At 42.1% G+C, this 21196-nt stretch overlaps 1 protein-coding gene across 3 annotated transcripts in view; it reads left to right on the top strand.

Moving 5' to 3' along the window:
- Positions 1 to 15244, top strand: part of STN1 (STN1 subunit of CST complex) — a 44174-nt gene extending 28930 nt beyond the window's left edge. For 2 of the 3 annotated variants that reach the window (XM_071446354.1, XM_071446356.1), the window contains exons 8-10: positions 3857 to 3979; positions 4523 to 4595; positions 8454 to 15244. In XM_071446354.1, the coding sequence (XP_071302455.1) occupies positions 3857 to 3979; positions 4523 to 4595; positions 8454 to 8611 (354 nt within the window). In that variant the 3' untranslated portion in view covers positions 8612 to 15244. Of the gene's footprint in view, positions 1 to 3856; positions 3980 to 4503; positions 4596 to 8453 lie in introns of all 3 variants that reach the window. The other variant, XR_011682195.1, reaches the window with a different exon arrangement.
- The last annotated feature ends 5952 nt before the right edge of the window (positions 15245 to 21196 follow it).

The raw sequence follows: 21196 nt of genomic DNA, 5'->3' as shown, positions 1-21196 counted from the left end.
AACCTCCAGAGTGTACTTACTGGACTTAAGCAATTATGTTTGGCAAATGGACAAGCCTTTGGTCCCTTTTTTAAAGAAAGCTACATGTTAAGTGGATCCATCCAATTTCTCAACTGAAATGCTTTAAACCAGCCAGTCTTGATTAACAATATTTCTGCCCTTCTGCCATGCATAAGCTATAGTGTGTGCTATTTTAGTGCTGCCATTCCAGTTTGTGAATGTCACTGCCCTGGACACGTAGCTTGAGTTGTGCTTTCCAGAGTGTGCTGTTTGTGCTCCTCTTGATTTGAATATTATCTCAAGGTCACCAACAAGAAGTAGTTAAAGCAGGAAGTTTTGCAGTGTTGTTCACACTGTCTGTGTCTACCCTGTTCATTGTACTGTAGGTGAAACACAGTTCACTGAATGTTCTTGGTGCAGGGTCTTTGTCTTTCTGCCTCTTGAGGAAGTTTCACCACTGCTTTAAATATTATTTAAATATTTTTAAATATTGTTTAAACATTTAAAAATATTATTTTAAATATTATTTGCTATAATAAGCTGCAAAGCTTATTATAGGACTTCAGGACTTACACGTCCAGGATCACTATTATTAAAATTGTCACCTGCCTAAGCCCAGGATTAAACATTACATGAGAAAATGCAAAAGGTGATTCCCTGAGTAGAATCACATGTGTTGTTATACCAGGAAACTTTAACACCATCAGGGTGTGATTCATAATGAGTCAAAGGTTGCATAGTTCCAGTGTTTTGAACAGACTCACTAATTCCTTTGCTGCTTCATTTCTTTGACCTATTATTGATTGTAGAGGGAATTTGTCTTGTTTTAAAGATCTGAGAATAACTGGTTGCACAGCACCAGCCCACTAAGCTGTGTGAGGCCTATCAGATGGAATATATTGATTAAAGTACCAAGTTAATTCTGGATACATAGATTCTTCTGTTGGCTTTGCTACAGAGCCCTTGGCCATTCTTGGGAGTGAGGGTAATGATAGTAAAATTATTCTTTAATAGCTGCTTCTGTGTCAGGTTACACACATACACACACACACACACAACAGGTTTTACAAAAGGGATGACTGATCCTTGAATGCTCCTAGGTTTGGATGTACAGCTTCATTTATTTGAAAAGGACCTGATTTGGGAGAGGGGGAAGACCCTGCTGTTACTGCTTCAGAGAACCTGAAATGGTGCACCCTGAAACTAAGGCATGCCCAAGGGGGGCACTTTGCAAAAGGAGGTGTGAACATTGGGAGAGGTATTGGGGAGAAATACTATTGACCTGTGCATTTGCAGGATGAGATGCTGGAATTACTTTGGGTGGACCAAAAGAGCAGAATAAGCAATTTCAGTCTGTGTTGACAAAGAAACTGAATTGCTGCCTTACCCAGAGGAATGGAGAAGAGGAAGCATGTTCTAGAGCACACAAAGAAAAAACCTGAAAATTTTCCTGTCATTTTATGGTACCATTGAACACCAATAATCCATAATATTTTTGTATTAATATATAATATGGTACTATTAAAGCGGGCAGGAGCCCTATTTTGGTTTTCAGAAACAGTCCTTCTGCCATGAAGCCCTTTTCCATGGATTCTGCAGCACATATGAGAGACTGCTGATATGGAACAGCTGCTTACTTATAATAAGGCCTTGCTGCTTTCACTCTGTCAATGCCTTGACTTGCATTCTTAGTGATTCTGTTTCACTATCCATCCAGGCTGAGCTGTGTGTCAGTTCACACAGAGCCTGTTTTTAATTATCTCCCTTTTCTGACAGGATTTCAGTGGTAAGCCAAACTGAATAATTATTGTGCTTCTTTGGAAATATTTTTATCTTTTTTTCTCCCCAAATGTTTGCTTTCACATTAAAAATTGATCAGAGTCTTGAGTTGGTTGCTTTGCTAGCAATTTCTTACATTCTTGAGGATTTATTACTGCATTTGAGTGAGAGGCAAAGTCTCTTCATTTTACATATGGCTGTGAGAATGTGCTTTTCTGTGAGCAAATATTCACTCTTCACTTAATCCTTCCTGCTGCATTTTGTGTTTGTTTCTTCAGTTCATCAGAAGAGGCACAATGAAGAGAAATACCTTAGTGGTATTAACGCTGTGACTGGAACAGTGTCCAGATGCATGGCCAAGTTTGTAATTAGAAGTAGAGCCTGTTGTTATGCAGATTGGTGCTATGGTGGACAGGAGGACAGACAAGGTTCAGGCACTGAATCCTTCAGTCTGAAACAGAGGAAACTGAACTGAGAATAAGAGCCATTGTTCTGTGTTAATTATCTTGAAGTATTCAGCAATTATTTTTGCTGGTGATTTGAGAGGAAAAAGAGAGTTAGCTGTTGTGGGACAGAGAGAGAGATGTGATTATGGCCTGTTGAAATCCTGAGGGTTATCTGGAGGAACAGGAGAGACAAACTTGTGATGCATGCTAGCACCAATATCCCTTTTGGATCCCAGAACTATTCCCAGTTAGATACATCAGCTTCCAGGCTGTTGGAGTGTCCCTTGAGAACTGCAGATGCATTGAATGAGATTCTTCCTTTGCTCCTGTGGTGTCCATTTCACACATTCATGTACTTTCTTTCTAGTTTATGATGATTGCCTGCTTCACTCCCCAGTCTCTGAGCTGCTCCTGGTGAGTGAAGTAGGATATGTCAAGTCTGATATTTTTGTTCAGAACAGGGTGGGAGCATTTATGGTGATAGTTGAAGGAATGGCTTGGCAAGTCTTGCTCTGGTTGCTCTGGTGTGGTTCTAGTTATCACATGGTGGTTTGTGGGAAGCAGTTTAGCTCCCTTCTCAAAGAAAACCACAGGGAGCACAGTGTGCTCCAAACAGATGAGAAAACAGCAATTGAGGAACTGAAGCGGTCTGCATAGATAAATGGGAGGTTGAAGGACACAGTAGGACAGATGGAGATGGAGAAGAGTAAATCATAGTCTTGCTCTTATCTACACATACTTTCCCTTCTACTTCCCTAGCTGTCATTCCACTCTCTTAGCTCTGTTCTATTTCCAAACAAAACCTGCTTTTCCCTGTTTTTTTTCCCTCCCCTTCCTTCCTTCTACTCTGTTAGATGTGTCCCAAACCCAGAACCTTGTGTTCTAAATAAACTCAGCTAGGACTTCCAGACACATTGTTCTCCTTTCACAAAAAATTAATTTCCCACCTACCCTTAAAACTGAATCCTTTGTTTCCTTGTTTTGTATGCTTGTCTTAATTTATTGGATGCTCTTTATCCTTTCACTTCATTAGGCTGTGGAGAAGCTCCTGGGAGCATGTTTGTAAAAATTTGGAAACAAAGGGGGCAAGAAACAAATACTGATTTTGTCAGTTTTCTCGTTTTCTCCTTTCCCTGAAGTCAGAAGATGGGAATCCAATCCTCAGCACTTGGATTCCCCCTGAATATCATCTTACAAAATACTGATTTTCCTACCTTCCTACCCTTATTACAGGAAAACTCTGAAAGTGAACAAAGCTTGATTAACAAAAAAGTCAAATGGTCTGCAAGCATCACAAGAATATTCCAAAAAAAGATTTCTTGGTATATCACCAAATAGCTGCTAATCACAAAGAAAGCAGTTTAGAGACTGTGGTTCCTCAAGTTTGGTACAAGCTTCTGGTGTTTGGGTTTTGTTTAAAGCTCAGCGATATTGATTATTTCATACATAGCAGATATGATTTGTGAATTACTAAATGAAGAAAAATGTGTAACAAAATTCATGTTAAAGAGGATCTGAAGTCATCTTCTTCTTGAAAGCATCTGGATGCTTTCTTGATACCATCTTTTGCTGGTAACTTTAGTTGAGCTGAGATTTCTCACCATCTGCTTCATTCCTTTCTTTCCATCCAGGTGAAATCAGAAAGTAGCTCCAGTTCCAAAAGGATTCATGGTGTTTTCAAGGAAGCAATAAAGATGCTACAAGAAAAAGGAGTGGTTTTCCAGAAACCTAGCAGCTCCAAGGACTTATACTATGTAAGGAACTGAGCTGTGGTTGCAAACAAGTTCAGTGGTATGACTTTCCTAATAGTAAAAACAATAAAAATATTACAGAAATAGTAGAAATGTTTCAGAAAGAGCAGCAGGGCATCCAGTTGCTCTCAGTTTACTCAGAAGTATTTTCTGCAACTTACTTCACAGTTGGTTGTACCTCTGTATCACCCACTGAGTTGTTCCAAGTTCTGTTCTGTGTTCATTGGGCTGCCAAACTGCTCTGATCCAGCTGAGCTCACTGAAAACTGGGGCCTGGGACAGTTCTCCTTATCCAAGTGGGTTCAAGCTTGTTGTTCTGCTGAGTCTGTCACCCTCCTTTGGTCAAACTTAGTTGTATCATGTTCTTTACCTAACTCATGGATGCTGCAAATAGTAGTAAGAATATTGCCTGAAGATTTGACATCCATTATTAGTCTTGGAGGCAGCATAAAATGCAGAGTGTAATTATGACAGTGTTAGCTTAGAATACACCATGTCAGTGGATTGTTTTTCAACAGCAAGGGCAGTTTCTTCTTTTTTCTTCAGGTAACTGACCATGATAAGGAGCTGTTTAAAGTGACCCTTGATGTGATTAAAGAAGACTGTCGAAAACCCAGGCGTAAGTAGCAGAGTGATCAAGCTCTGATGAGCTGGTGCTGATATACTGATGACAATATCTCCTCCTGCTGCTGGGTTGGATATGCTGCTTGTCCTCACCCTCCAGCTCGAGCTGTTGCCAGTGTAGCTAATCAGTACAGATAAGAGCAGGAGTGCAGGAGCAGCTTCCTGTGAGCATGGAGAGAGATGAAGAGCAGGTGTGCCCAGCAGGAAGCAAATTTCTCCATCTGAAATAAGCAGCCATTATCTTAGATCTGTATCTTTTAAGAATACTTGGATTTTGGGAGGAACCAAATGTAATGCAGTCAGGTCACCACCTAGCAGGTGTTGCTCTGCACTCTGGAGAAGTAGCAAATCTTGCTGGTTGAGTTTCTGCAGGGGAGTTGACACAAAAGTGACCATGCAGAAAGGTGAAATCCCCACCTCCTTTAAGTCAACAATACAACTTGCTTAAGTCAGTAGGATATTCTCTGGAGATTTTAAGCTCGGGTAGAGCTCAAATGGTATTTTTTTGTAGTTAAGGATTTCAGTCAGACAAAGTCTATTTCTTTTCAGATGACGTGCCTCAGGTGGCTTCTGAGTTATCCCTGTCCCTCAAACTATTATGTCCTATTTCCAGAGTGATAACTTGTGCTTGACTTGAATGTGTTCTAATTACACAGGTACCTTGCTACAGAGTGTCTTTCAGTTCATGGGATAGAATGTGTCAGCAGGGATCACTTGCTGCCGGAGTACAGCTATTTGTGGGACAGAATGTGCTTTAGTACAGAAAAAATGACTGACTGGAACATAAGGCATAAAATCTTAAATTGCTCATATCCCTATACTATCATAACTACAATAGCACTTGTAGGATCTGGAGTATGATATTTATCCTGCAGTGGAAAAAAGGCTAAGTGAGGCAAAATCAAGTTTGAGTTTTAACTGTCTCTCTTAAGTGGTACAATTGTAGACAAGGTCTTGGGAGAAGAGGTTACTGCTGGGCATGCAGGTTAATATGGGCTTGTTTGCCTGAGGGTGTTTCAGTGCAACAAACTGCTGTATCACATTGTTTTATTGTCTTTTATCCAGTTAACAAATATAATTTCTCTAAGAGTCAAATCATTCCTTTGCTCATTTTATACATCACTTAGTTCTCCTGGTAACCTGCTTATTTAATATAACCATGCCACTATCAAGGCCAGAACCTCTATACAGTTGACAGAGGCACTGAGTGACTGCCTCCTATTTGTTCCCTTCTTGTGCATTGTCACACTGGTCAAGTACTCTGTGTTCCATGAGAAGTTGGGAAGTTCTTTCGGTCAGGAAAGTCAACAGCAAAGAGTAATTTGTAGATCAGTCACAGAAAAGACTTTGAAGAGTCCTGAGTCCTCAAAGCCATGTTTTCCATAATAAGCAGTTTAAATTTAGTAACTGTTTTACAAAGCCTCTTGTTCTCCTTGAAGCTTTCCTCCTACTTAGTTTCCCGCTGCGAAGAGGACAGTTTCCAGGTCAGTGTCCCTTTGCTGCTTTCCAGAAGGACAATATCAATGTCCTGGTCCTTGGCAGTGGAAGCAAAGCCAAGGAGCTTCAATCGAAACCAGCAGGCACGGCGGTATTTGTTGTCCGAGGATGATGCAAGAGTGCGGAGCTGAGCGTGGCTGCCGGCCCCCCTCTGCTGGTGGGAGCTCCAGGAGTGAGAAAACAGGGACATGGCCGTTCACCTCCAGGGCTTTTTCTTGTTTGTTCCAAGAAATTCCTACCCGTTTTCCTCCAAGAGTAAGAGTAATCTTCCATGACAAGAGGGATGATTTATGATAAATCAAACTCTTCTCTCCAATGAGTTACTTCTCTGCCAGTTTTCCAGGCAACGCCTTGCCCCATTGCTGTAGTTGTGACACATTCCCAGGCCCAACCCAGCTGTCTGAAACTATTGTACAAATTTAAAAAAAATCTTGCCTGCCTACTCAGAGCTCTACAAGCCCTGATCTGTAATGTGCCTACCTGACAATCCTAGTCCTTGGCTCCACTTATAATTCCTCATCTTAAATGCACTCATGAGACACCACTGTGGGTCCATCTAGAAACTTAATATTGCCAGATAGCACATTTTGACTTCAGACTGAACTGCAAAATGGATTTGGGTTTTGGTTTGTTTCTTTCTTTGTTTTATAAATTTGCTCTGTTTCTCTGTTTTATAAGTTTTTTGCTTCAATCAGGCTAATGGTAGAGAGGACAAAAACCAGAACCACTTGAAGTTAAATTTAATATGTCAGAATGTACCCTGTGTGGGACATCTGCAGTGAGCAAATGGTAGTTCTAAAACTCTGTCCCTTCTGATGCTGGTTGTAAGGCAGGACAGTAATCACTGCCTGGCTTCCCTCAGCTGCTGGACAAAAGCAAGAACCCAGGATCTCAGTGAAAGAGGACAGGAATGTTTTGGGGTTACTTAATCATTGTACACACCTGCAGCTTCCCCAAAGTGCTGTTTTCTACCAGCATCTAGGGGGAAAGTACACATTGTACTGTTAGGTAACACCTGAGTCATTAATGTAATTCATTGAGATTTAAGTTACTCTGGATCAGGGATGGGCAATTTGACCTTCTTATGACAAACCTATGACAAATGCAAAGTGCAGCTGCCCTTTTTGTTTGCAACAACAATCACTATGACCAGGTAGAGGCATTGTTCTGTTCTCTGCAGTTATCTCTCCCAGGGTAGTGGACACATTTTTGGCTATTGGCCACAAAGGTCTTTTTATCATGCTGGATACTTCTGAGGAAGTATATCTGCCTGATTCACAGCCTAATCAGAACTAGGCTGAACTGTTTATTTACTGCTATCTACCAATGACTTTTCTCAGCAGCTTTTTCTAATCCAGCTCTGGGGCTCAGCAGATTCGAGAGTAGAGAATTAACTAAAGAAACAAAAACCAACAAAACATAGTGCCCTTCCTGGCCCATGGCAGTTTCTCAGTACCCTTATCAAACTTGCCTTGCATCACGTTGAGCTAAGGAGAATAATTTGTGCTGATAAATCTGATTTATGTCTTTTTGCCATTGTCAGCTGCTGCGGAGAAATATGTTGTGGACCTCAGCACTTGGGGGACTGGGAGCTTGCAGCACTGATGATTAGTGGAGGAACTGATGACTGGGACAGCTTCAAACAGTGCCCCACCTGGCACAGAATAGTTGTGTGCAGCCATGAAGGACCTCTGTGCTTGCCCCTAGCAAAGGGGGTTATTTAAAACTTCTCTTCTCTTGTACATTGCAGGGCTAATTCCACTTAAAAGGAGATAAAATCTGATACTGATGGTTCCATGACTTCCTACTCCCATAATTGTCTGGGTGGTCTGCAGAGTAGGGATGGGATAGCATTGTGAGTTGCAGTGCAGCAATTTTTCCACAAGATGCCAGCGTTGGGCCAGCGGTTACAGGCCCTGGCCACGCACCTCCCTGCTGTGCTTGAAGGCTGTGAAGAGGGTTGAGAAGTTGGGTGTCAGTAAAATGACTTTCATTTGGTTCCTTCTGAAGTTGCAAAAACTGGATGGCCTGCACAGGTGCACAGTGGAGGTGCCCTTACATTATTAAACTCCTCATCAATTGTACTGAGCCTTGTATGTTAAGAGTTGTCATGACTGAGTTATCTTTCACCCTCATTACTAATGTTACAGCTCTGACACTTCCCAGAAGAGTCACTGGGAACAGCTGATAATTGGAGAACTGTAGGCACAGAGAGGATCTCTTTCTTCTGAATACATGTCTGCTTCTGTATCTAGGGCTCTGGGATTTTTCCAGATTGATCTGTATTATGATAGTTCAAAAGAGACAGACTGAAATATTTCTTCCATGCCTGGCTGCATTTTCCTTTTTTCTGCAGATGCTGAAAAAGGCTGCCATTTCCTTCATGTCCTGAGTTGTGTTCAGCAGAGCTACAGCCCCTCTCTGCCTGAAGTGGTGATGCATCGTGTCTTGGAATTACTGGAGAGTAACAGTGATGTTGTCAGCACTATGGAAGGATATTTTATGGTATTTTAAAGAGAAAAGATAAGAAAGAGAGGTTGAGAGACTGTGAGAAGCTGTCATTAGCTTGTATGATCTAGATAGTTGATAAAAAAGAGCCTTTTGGTTCTCCAAATGCTATTTTTCTCCAGCTTCAGAGAAATTGTTCAAATACTTGTTTTAATATTCTTCCTGACTTCCTTGCTATTCCTAGTGAAAGTGGTATCAAACTGATTCTGGACATTCTAATCTAGCAGGGAAACTGGAAAAGAAACTGTGCTCTTGGAGTAAGAAGAGACATTGACCATCCTCACATCTGCATCCAGTGGGCCTAAAGTAAAGTCACGGCTAAAGATCACTGTTTACAGCAGTGGTCATCTCAGGAGATATTTTTCTGGCTTAATGATTGATCTTGCTAGGTTTCATGTGGTAATAGCTGTAGATCTTTCTTTTTATGTGAACCTGGTAACACCTAGAGAAAGGACACACAAACAGAAGGATTTGCCTGTCCTTCCTGGCAGTGCCTGGTGCATCTTTGTCTGTGAATATGTGTTCCTCAATCTGGACAGCTTTCCCACTACTAAAGCAATCCTCCCCATTCTCTGTAAAGTAATATTCAGGAATGGGGTCCTGCATCCCTTGCCCACTGGTTGTCAAGCATGCCTCCATTCCTCTGCATTCCAATCTGTGGTACTGATGCCTGTTGTTGCAGTTTCTCTTCAGACCAGAATTCTCAAAATCAGCTACTATTTTGCTGTTTCAGTTGTTTCTTAAATCACAAATGGTAAAACATAAATTTGATGCTTTGGAAAAGAAAATACAGAAGCCTTTGAGATCCACTGTAACCTCCTCTGCCTGTTGCTTTTTGTCTTTTATTCTTTGTCACTTTTGTGGCAAAATACTGCCCATATCTGTGCTTACAGAAGAACACAAGGCATAGATGAAACAACGTTGGCCTAAAGAAGGTTACCATGCAATATGTTTGATCTGGAATAATTATGTGCAACAGTTAAAAAGCAAAGTCGTTCAATATTTATGCTTAGAGAGAGCTTGCTGCTGCAGGGGCTTGTCTGTTTAATAATCTGTTTAATTTATGGTGTGGAGGTGAGACCTTTAACTTGAAAAGAGTACAAAAGATTGAATTTATCCTTTTTTCCTCTGCACCTTCCCTGTAACAGTTGAAACAGCAGACTCCCAGGAGGCAGCTGTAGTGGTAAAGCCCTATATATGGATTGACATAGCAGGGAAAAATAAACCATATGCATGAGGAAAGCCAGTGAGTAGCCCCATGTGTGCCAGCTCTCTGGTTTGTTATATTATCTGCCTCACTCCAAGCCCTGGCTGCAGTGAGATATAGGCTAAGAGAAAGGCTTGACAAAATATTTTGCATTTGCATTTAGAGGCCCTGGAAAACTCTGGCCTTAAAGAGACGGTGAGTTTGTTCTAGTAGAGAACTATGGATGAATCATTCATTTGCTGTGTGCTCCCTACTTGCTGCAGGACTCAGTAGTTGGTTTCCTCACAGATTTCCCTACTCCTCACGTTGCTGCTCTGCTCTGAGTCAGGTACCTTCTAGTCAGATCTTAATATGGGCCCTAAATGGGTGCTGAAGGGATGTACCTGTTCAGAAGGAAATAGAAGAGGATTAAGGAAGAGTTGTAGAGTGTTTATTCCCCACTCCCTCCCCACACCCTGAATATCTCTGTAAATCAGGGAAAGAAGGCAGATACTGAGTGAAGTGCTATTGAGGGGAATTGAAACTTTAATTTATGCCTATGAGAGGATCTGCTTGGCCACTGGGGAGCTTTGCTTTTAAATTCCTGCTCTAATTGTTGATGAGTTTGAAGTGATGCTTAAAAACAAGGCTATCTGTGGAAGAAGTAGCTTGGAATATTGATTCCTGAATTCAAATTCACTTCAGGAATTGCCCACAGTCAAGCAGTACATATGGTTAAGTTGCTTATTTGGCATGAATTTGAGGATATTTTAAAGGAAAGTATGAGGTGTTTCAGACCATTTGGAAGAGCATGGCATTTAATTTATGAGACTGTCTTGGCCATTTTCTTGAAATGTTCTGTATTAGCAGAAGCTTATTTTGCTGGGAAAGGGTTAAAGAAACAGTGCTAGCTCAATGGGAAAGGTGATCTCTCTTAAGTTAGAAGAAAGACCCTGGTTCTCCTGAGGATGACAGCTGAGTGTGTGGGCTGGATGAGTTCGGGGAGAAAAAGAGAGTTTGGAGATCATGTTGCTCTTTAGGATCTCTTTAAAATAAATTCATACCAAAATAGGATTACATCTTCAACTTTGCAGTTTGTATAGTTACATGTGCAAATTCTCTTGCCTCCAACTCTGAGGCTACACTTACTGTGTTTTAAATGTGTTTCTTTGTGTAAAGTTTGCCTAAAATCCCTGTCCACTGATTTTCTATGCTTGGAGGTAGAAAGGGCAGACACTTGTATCTGCTTCAGTCCTGCTCGTGTTGCAGTTCAAATGCACTGAACAACTGCAAAGCCTTGGAGATGAGGTGGAAGGAACTTATCTCAGGAAACACGGGTAAGTTATTCTGGAAAAAACCTGTCCCTGGAAGTTTTTAAGTTGATTCTTGCTGAGAGTTCTCAACTCTTGTGATGGAGGGTGTGTTCTGATGGTGTTTGTTCCCTAAGAACAGGAAAAAGGGATTTTTCTCTGATGAGTTGTCTCAGGGAAGTAAGATGAATAAACACAAGGGAGCCTATAGTTTTTAAAAGAGTGAAAGGTTAAGCTAAAGTTAATGGAGGAGCCTAGATTTAAGCTACACAGATTCTGACTATTTCTACAGAATAGTTGTGTCTTAAGCTTGCATGCTTTATCTTTTCCACAGTAGCCACCCAGCCCAGGTTAACACTCTGGTTGAGAGCATTCCCTCTTGCACCTACAGAAAATACAGGATGCATGTGCCTGCACAGCAGTGCCCCAGAAGCTGTGGGAGCACAGAGCTCACTGTGGGCTGATTTACCCATTCACTCAGTATCTCTACAGTGTGCTTCTGTGACAGCAGTCTAGACATATCCATGTTGGTATAAGTCACCTTTATGTAAGTCAAACTACACACACTAGGGCTTTTACTGCAAATAAACTGTCTCTCTGTTTAAAGATCATATCCTTAACCAACAGAGTCATATCATGCACACTGTTAAAATTCTTAGACCACACCTATGAAATATTGTGCAGAGCATTCAGTGAAAGCATGCTTTCTTGTTTTGTTTAATTTGAAAACTCATTAGGCAACACAATTATTACTGGTTTATTAAAGGACTTAGAAGGTGGCACTTTAAAGTAAGACTGACAAGTGAGAATTCATGTTGTAGAACTGCTTCATGGCCAGTTCCAGTTTCCATGGCAACAGTTACGGCAGTAAAAGGTAGGTAAGGAAAATGGAATTTTTAAAAGCAGTCAGCATTTCTACGTTACCTTTAAAAGGTAAGTTTCCATAGAAGTGCAGCACCTGAGAATAAAAATTACCTAAGAGTCTCAATATTCTATTCTAGCAAAATACTCAGTGTTTGCTTTTCTGGCAAGGAGACAAAGGAACAGCTTTACCTTCAGTCCCTGCCCTCTGCTTATGTGAGAGAAGAGATGAGGTTGCTTCACACCTCAAGTTTCCCTCTTCTGTAAACTGGGAATAATACAACTCCCTGTGTAGGTCATAAGCCTCAATTTTTTTTGTAATCCTAGTCATTAAAAGCTCTATGGGAGCTATTAGAGAAAAACAGTATGGCTGTGTGGGAGAGAGTGAATGGATAGATGCTGGAGTGGGACTTAGGAAAAGTTGTTCTTTACTAGTACTAATAGCTTTGGTTTTTTCTGCCTCTCTTTCCATGCATGTTGTTTTGCTTGTCTTGTCATCTTTCTCTCCAAGGCCTATGAGGCAATGATGGTCTCCCTGTTTTTATTTGTATCATATTTTTTCTGGAATCCTGTTTCCTCTCATGACTTCTTAGATGGCTTCATAAAAATGGAAATCCAGATAAATGAGTTCTGAGTATTCTTGTTCTGAAATTGTTGGATTGTAAATTTGGACCCACAAGGACAAGCATTTTACACAACCTGCCTGGGAAATGAAGCTTTACTTTCAAAATAATGAATTACCAAGATAAATATTAGTGACATGACTAAAAGCTGTTACTGTTTTGGATCTGTGTATACTTGTGTATTCCAGTGATGAAGAACATAAATAGGACTTGCTAATTCATTATTCAAAGTGGGAATTGATCAATGAGCAGCCAGTGAGGCATGGAGCCACACAGAGAATTACAAGACAAAGTGCTGGAAATCTGTTTGTCAGAGAAATGCTGTTTGGTTTACTTTGAGAGTAAGCTGATCCTGTGGGGAAAAGATGTGCCTAGCAAAGATTTGTATCTTTATACTTACCTCTAAATGGGAAAGGGAGCAAGTTCAGATCCCATGGGCACCCTGAATTTTGAAACTTCCTGTCAGTGCAGCGCTATGTTCTTTATTGCTGTCTTTCAGCACAGTCTCCAGTCCTCCTGCCCCAACCCTCCAGGCTAGAGCAAAAAAAAAAATATGTTCCGCCACAAAGATAAAAGAATAGTTACAATAATTGGTTACCATCCTCCAGGAGTCCCAGCATTACAGCAACATTTTTGTGGATCCTTGTGGGCAGCAGGGAAATGCTGAGCCAAGGATCTTGGGTTTCATTCCCAGCAATATACCCTGTCAGGCACAGAGACTTTCCCCCTAATTTCTTTCATCTATTCCTGAACTCCACTCTCCCCTCTGACTTGATTCTCCGGCCCTTCATTTCATTCACAGTCACAGATCCTATCAAAATCCCTTCCTCTATTTTGTTCCCTTTATCTTTCCTAACTCAAATCTCCTTGTCAAGATTTGGCAATTGAAACTTTCAGAATGATCCCCTTGCCAAACTGACTTGACACTGTTCACAGCCTGTTGTGATTCCAGCAGGCTCCTTTGCTCCTTGTCTAGGAACCAGAAGAGTCAACTTTCTTCCCAGTGTAGTTTGCAGAAGGAAAGAGCTGCAATTTCAGGAAAACAACACTCTTTCCACCCCACCCTCCTGAAGATTTAGTAGCACCCTAAATATTCTGGTGGTAGTTTTTTTGCAGGTATCCAAGTACAGAAAATAAACCAAAACAAAACAAAACCCCTCACAACTAAAAAATAAGAGTCATGTCTTGCCCAAACCTGAACAAGCAGAAGTCCACACCCCTGATAGAAGCTATCTGCCTCTCCATTCCACTTTCATGTCCTTGCAGATCTCATTGCAGACATGATCTGTAAAGTTGATGTGGACTTCTAGCTTGTGTGTCTTCCAGTTAGTGTGTCTCTTTTCAGCCTGTTTTTTTCTGAGAAATTGTGACTCTATTCTGATGTGATTATACTGTCTGGGCATTTGTCAACCTCTGTCCCACCACCCCAAGTGACTTTGGCTAGTTAAGAGGTGTGAAGGACCCTGAACTGTTATGGTCTGGCACATTTGTAGGAAATGGATGCACTGATAGAAGAGGGAAGCCCAAATCAGTGCCTCTGTGAAAGGGAAGGAAGAAAGTCAGACAACACCAGAGAAACCACACACAGGACAATCCCAAAGAACCTGTTCCTGTAACTTCAGCTGCCACAAGAAGTACTTGTTCTGCAAGTGCTCTTTTAAGAAATTATTGGACAGTTTTTGCAGAAGTTTCCTCACAGACACTACCCTAAGACAGTCACTATGGCAAACTGCAAATCCAGTAAAATCTGGTAAAGCTGCACTGGGTTGCAAAGTTGAGCAACTGATTGTTACTGATGCCACCAGCCCATTTCCACTAATATCTTTAAATGTGCAATGGAGGCCATACTAATTTAGTCACAGCAATTTACAAGTTGAAACCAGCCCAGATTAACAAGACTGCCTGAGAATAACACAGCCAGGAATTTGTCAGTGAAAGAAATAACCTAAAGGAACGATTTTCAGTAAGTGTTAACTACTGAACACTGCAGTGCCAATTAACCTGGCACAGCATGTCCTACAGCTCTTGTTTTAGCTTGCTTTCTTGTTATTCACTGGAAGAAGGCACACTCCTTCCCTAGCAGCTAGAACTGGAGATCTCTGCCACCTTCACATGGCTCTGCTGGAACCAAGGTAAGATAAATAGCAAATGTATGTCACTGCATAGCAGCATGATTAAAGACTGTGCCAAGTCTGTTATTGGCCTGGAAAGTTCATGGTTCCTCCCAGGAATGGAGACTTCAGCCAAATTTTATAGTGATACTTGGAAATAGGAGGGAGGAATCTATTCCCTCAAATGTCTTCCCCAACAATGGAGTCCTGTAAGTCCTGCAGGGCTAACAGATTTTAACATGTGCTCTTCTTGGCAAGGAACAAAGGTGGTACAGAAATTAAAAGAGTGCTTGGGGCTGAGTTTTTCTCCTTTTGGCAATATCAGTCATTTGCTTTGAGAGTGTAGGGTCTGTCCTTGTGTTCATGTAAAATTCTTTGCTGTATTGTCCACAAAAGAACCTCTGAGCTGTAACAAGCCAGCTGGTGTTCTGAACTACTGCCTACACTACTGACTAATCTCTCTCATTGTTTTCTGTCCTCACCTTGTCTTTTTTCCCCTCAATAAAATCTCTTGAACTTAATTCCTGATTAAAGGTTATGGTCTCTGTCCTCTTGTGAGTACAGTGATCCAGGACAAACATAATAAGAGCAAACTGATATAGAGAAGAGTTTTTGTTGGAACCCTGAATTTAGGAAAGGATGAGAAATACAGAGGAAGCTGAAGGAGGAGAATTTAGCACAAAGATGTTTGAAATGAGTCCTACTGAAAAAGGCTAAAGAAATAATTGCCTAATGATGCTGTACACATCTGTTTCAGAACAAGCAGCAGGTGTTGCATGTAATGAAAGGAAGGACTTGTACTGTTTTATTTTCTGCAATTAGAAAGCAGAGGAGGAAATGAGGTCAGGAAAAATGGAGTAAGAGAACATTTAGCATAAACAGCTGGGCAAATTTACATAGAGCACAGCAGTATTTATATGCTCTTCCTCTGCCTTCCGTACACTATCCTTGAACAGATCTGTTCTGCAGAGTATTTTGTCCTTCCTAAAAGACCAATGGCTTGAGTGCTCAAAGTTAGATGCTAAAGTGAAAGTTGGTCACCAATATGCCTTTGAGAAACAAAATGCTCAGGATAATGTAATTCTCACACAGATGCTGTCATGAACTGATGAGAATGATCCTGGAAGTAAAGCTGCGTTGTCTCACAGGTAGTTTGTGTGCCTCAGTCTCCAGAAAAGTGGCTGAGAAAGTATCCATTAGTGAAATGATTCTTTAGGCTTGCATTCCTGGTGCTGCATGGCCAGGGCTCAACACATGTCTGGATCCAAATAAACACCTGGAATTATGTGGATGGTGTGTCCACTGCTCCAAGCTGAAAAGCACACCTGCACCAGGCTCTGCTAGAGAAACTGTCACTTGGGTTTCCACAGGCCATTTTTTGGTTTGGGATGATCTCATTTCTTGTTACAAGCAATTAATATCCTAAAGGGCATTTCATTTTTCAAGCATCTCCACTACTGCTCTACGAAGTCTAACCCCAGTCTAATGACTGGGAATAAAAACCAAACTCTTTGTGTCCACCCAGGGGATGATGTTGCTGTTGAGGAGATCTGCTTTTCCTACAGAAGTCTCTCCATTGGGAAAACCACTTTGCTTTTGCATGAAGATAACAAAACAAAAAGTTAATGCATTTCACTGCTGAGAGATGTTACAGATTCTCCTTACAGTGCCAAGCTTGTGTGCTCATCACCTGTGTTCAAACTGCAGTTCCATGAGCAACTTTTCCTAAGGTTTTATTTGTACATTTTTATAGTTCACAGTCTGTCAGTCAAATGTTTTCTGGTTGGATATTGGCAGATAAATTCTTCTACTTTCTCTAGGGACTGTGCAGCCAAATAAAATTACTTTTTGGTTTCAGAAAGGGTTGAATGAGTAAAAATAGTGAACAAACAAATTCTAATTTCAAAATGGGTTGGCAGAAATTTTAAATCTCAGTGTATGTATCCGTATGTATCCATAGAGGTAACGTGGGAAGAAAATGCAAAGAAACGCTATTTCTTCCGAGACTGACTTTATTTTAACAAGCCCATGTTATCAATAATGGAGGCTACCATGTTTTTTGCAGAGGATAAAGCAGAAACCAGTCTCAAAATGTGCTATTTTGAGAACAGTGAGCATGCTGAAGTCAGGGATAATCAGGGAAGAAACCTGAGGAATCTCAGTCCAGACCTGTGATCAGTTTGGTAAACTTCAGCTGTCTCAAATGTAAGTCTGACACATATATAAATAAATATAGATAAATAATAAATAAAGGAAAGTGTGGCTTGGGCTTGCTTTGTTTTTTTAAGTGTTTCAAGAGATATCTACAAAGCCTCTGTAAAAATGGAAAAGTACAAGGTGTACATGGATGAAAAGCAGTGTGCAATGTGCTGCTGCCACCCTAAACACTGTGCAGGGCACACACCACAGTGGGAAATCCTTCATCCACAACTGCTAAGAGAGGACTGAAAAATATTGTTAGTTATGAAAGGGTTAAACTGTAAGATAGCTGCTTCAAGGAAAGGATAATCTATAATTTAAGTCCAGAGGGTGAAGCAGCTCTTTCATAATGTAAGTAAAAGCTGTTATGCCGGTGGAAAAGTATGTACACTGCCTGCAGAAGGAATGATTATTTTGGTTTTTCCATTATAGTAGCTTGCACAGAGGGGCTGACAAAGCAGCACTCTCTGCTGAGGAGGCTGGGAGGGGAAGGGGCACAAGCATACTGTGCTAGAGGAGGGGGGATTTGCTCTGCCAGCAGTGCTGCTGGTTCCTTTGGCTGCCTTCTACCATATTAACTGGGCCTATTTATCTCCAGAGTGAATTTCATTCGAAGAGCAGTAATCTCCCAAGAAGATGAAATGCAACTGGCATTTTAAAAAATAAGAAAAAAAGATCACACCGTGCTTTGTTTCAGAGTTTGAGATTTGAATGCCAGACAGGCTCTACCATTCCTGTCATTCCTATCAAAGGCCGTGCATGTTGAAATGCTGAAGTGGAAGGACTGCATGGAAAGCAGCCTTTTTAAGAAGCTGAGGTTTTGTAAGTACAGAAGCTGAGATGGGAGTGTAACAAAGGCTCTGTGTTGTGCTGTTGCACATCAGAGCCAATAAAACCCTAAGGGGCACATCTCTAGTACCATGTCTAGCAGATTATGCATGCAACTCCAGTTGCCAGTAATGAGTTGTGTGGCTAATCTGTCATGCACAGCACTGCACAGTTCCCCTTCCCCCAAGGGGCTGAGCTCATGGCATTTTATTTCCCCCCCAGGGTGCTGAGCACCGTTAGAGTCTCTTCAGTTAGTGGGATAGGCAAACCCTGTGTTCCACCTGGCTGCTCAGTCAGAAAACAGAAGGGAAAATCATCTTTAACAACAAGTCCAGCCAGCATAGACAGGGCTGCTAGAGCCCAGCATGGTTAACATTAGGGGCACTTACCTATCTACAGTGACATGCCATGAATTAATAAGAGGCATTAGAAATGGCCCTAATGGAGCACAGAAAAGCCTGACCCTTGTTTTATTTTCTCACTGATTTAACGATCCAAGTGTTTTCAATTTGCAACTCAAATGCTTATTTACAAAAAAATTGCCAGCATGACAGAGTCCTCTTGAAATATGAAAACTCAAGTCATGCTCCAGCTCTGACAACATCACACACACACATTCTGTCACGCATCAGCTTTTGCTGTAATTGGAGCAGAGTCCAGGCTGCTGGGCTCTAGCTGCACTAGGTCTGTGAGGCTAATGTGATTACCTGCTTTTTCAAAAAAAAGTGAAAGAAGAATCTTTGCCACAATACCCACCTAGCAAAATAGTAGAAAAAAAAAGCTTTTTAAAATAGCTGGTTTATTTCACCCTTCAGAAGGTGAATTTCCCAGGGTTCCTCCGGTGAATTTTATCAGAAGCATGAGTCTTTGAAGGTGAGTTATTAAATCAGCAGTTAATATTTATACTAATATATGTGTTAAAATTGTTGTAATAGCAGTGATATTCCCGTGCAATGATAGGACTTTGGTAATGGGGGGTTTAAGAAAAAAAAATGTAAATACTAGGAGTTTGAGCACTAAAATCTCCAGAGTTATTTTCCTACAAATTAAGTGTCTCAGCCTTGTGTTCATGGTCCTGGTCAGGTACACACTGTTCTGCACCCAGCCTGCTGTGCTCCTCACTGTACCCAGGCTCGCTTCCATTCAGCCCCAGCAGCTGGAGCCCAGCTCTCCAACACAAGGCTGGGAAGTGCCATCAGCTTCAATTTCCCAGCTGCTGCCTAAGACAGGAGCAGATTTTCCCAAGCCTGCAGCATAATAAGGGGTTTTGGTTATTCTTCTGCCAGCTTTTCAATACTTAGAGATTGGACTCCCATTAGACTGGGTGTTGTACAAGTTTTAAAAGAACTATCCATGCCCCTGGCAACACACATTTTTCCTACATGCATGGGCAGATGCAGCAAGCAAACAAGGGGAGCAGGAGGTGGCTGTGAGCACAAACCCATCAGATAACAGAGGAGGAGGGGGACAGAGGTGCAAAGGCTGGCTAGACTCCACAGGTGGGATGGGTTGTGTGGAGAAGAGGAGAATCAAATTGTGTTGAATAGAGGGAAGGGGAACAGTGGAGCAGATGTGACGAAAGAACCGAGTAGACACCAAAGGGCTGCAAACCCCAAGGCACTGGTCTCAGGTTTGGTTGAAAACAGAAACTCCTTCCTTACAAGAGCAGATGAGAAGAGTATCAGTAAAAAGATGCCAATCAGTAAGAATGTCAGGCTGGGGGAGGGTGTTTGGAGAATGATATATTTTGTCTCTCCCTCACAATGACATGTTTTGAAAGCTGTTTTAAAACAAACCCTGAGTGTTCAACAGTGGACGGCCCCCTTGATTTTTTTTTCTGGGCAGGGTGATAGGAGAAGGGGATGGAATGTCTGGTGTGTATTGATAATAGTTCACAGGGAAGAGGCATCCAAGACCCAAATCACACTGGCCACATCAGAAATATTTTTATCAATGGGTTATTTGAATATTTACATTTTGAAGAAAGAAACTTCTTTATTTGCTCTGCACACCAGGGACTTCTTGGCCAGTCTAAACAGCAAAGGTTTCTAATGTAAATAATTGTTCTTCTGCCTTGTGTCATGCATGAGGATTAGAGGTGGGAAGTCCCTCAAAGAAGAGAAGAGGGTGCCTTGAAGAAGATAAGCCTCAAAAGCGACAATGGAAGTGGCACATGAGGTTTTCCCCTCTGTTGCCCTCCTTGTCTCGTGTATACCTGTGCACCTCCTGGGGAGGGATGCTGGGATTTTAGCGTTTTATGTCAGGTCATTTATTTTGGTAAACTGTGTATATTAGCTGAGGAGGGAGCAGAAGGCTGGCTCAGAGCATCTGTCCTTGTCACTATGCCAGCCGATACCTGGTTCCCACCTGGCAGTAGGTGATGTCTTGTGCACTGATGGGCTGCTCCTGCCTTTTTTCTTCTTCTTTTCTTTTTTGTTTTTGGGGTTTTTTTCGCCCTTAAGCTGCTTGTAGAAACCTGCTATGTTCTGAAAACAGCCACTTTTTTATGCCAGCCTTCTGGCCCAAATACCTAAGGCTTTGTGACTGTGGTGTCTGTCTCATGATTATTGTTTCAGGGCCAGTAACATTGTAAAAGTTCTGTTTCAGAAATTGTGACTAGAGCACGTCAAAGGAAATCACATTGAGATGGACTGTTCTGACTGTAAATGAGAAGCTTATTTTGCCAGGAGCTGGTCTTCTTTGCACTCCTGGGCTGTCAGGTCTTGAGCCGACAGCAGTACTCTGGAATCTTACAGGAAAATCTGCATGGGCTGCACTTCAAGAGACTTCAGAGGAAGAAGAAATCTTAGTAACTTCAGTTAATTTGGTGAATAGCTAATGCATGTCATAAAACAAGCTGAGGGCTGGAAGATCACGTTGAAGTTCCCATTTCTGACGTAACTTTAAAATAATCATATGCAAATTAATGATGCATTATTGAAAAGAAAAATAAAAAAACCAAAACCTGAGATTTCTGGGGCAAACTCTACTTGGTGTGGGACTAAGATGATACCCATTTACCTGTGCATGTATATACAAAGAGCTGAATCAGCTCTAAAAAGCCCTCATAATAGCGGGTCTGTGCAACCTTCCTCCAGCTGTAATGTCTGTGTGTCCCTGCGGGACGGGGCACTGGGGACCTTCTCAAGCCGACCTTGAGCTCCCAGCTAGAGCCCGGTGCGAGCGGGCGAGGCCCTTCACTCGCGGCTTTCCGCCGTGGCCTCGGCCGCTCGGGGAGGGCATTTCGGACCCTTTCGGCAGCGATGGAAGGCCCTGCGGGTCCCCCTGCCCCTTCGCCCGGGCTCTCCTCGAGGCCGGGCCGCGGTGCCTCGGCAGGGAGCGGGGGCTCTGCCCGGGCCCGGGGGCAGCCGCCCGCCCTCTCCAGCACTGGGGGGCGGTGGCTCCCGTCCCGCCAGAGCCCTCCGCTGCCACCCAGGGGCGGAGCCGCCGGCCCGGCCCGGCGCGGCCCCTCC

The sequence above is a fragment of the Agelaius tricolor genome, unplaced genomic scaffold (genome assembly GCF_023055355.1).
Source record: "Agelaius tricolor isolate 1412-34295 unplaced genomic scaffold, bAgeTri1.0.p SCAF_22, whole genome shotgun sequence".
Taxonomy (NCBI): domain Eukaryota; kingdom Metazoa; phylum Chordata; class Aves; order Passeriformes; family Icteridae; genus Agelaius; species Agelaius tricolor.
Note: the sequence above shows the minus strand (reverse complement) of the source record. Positions and strands in the feature narration are given on the sequence as shown.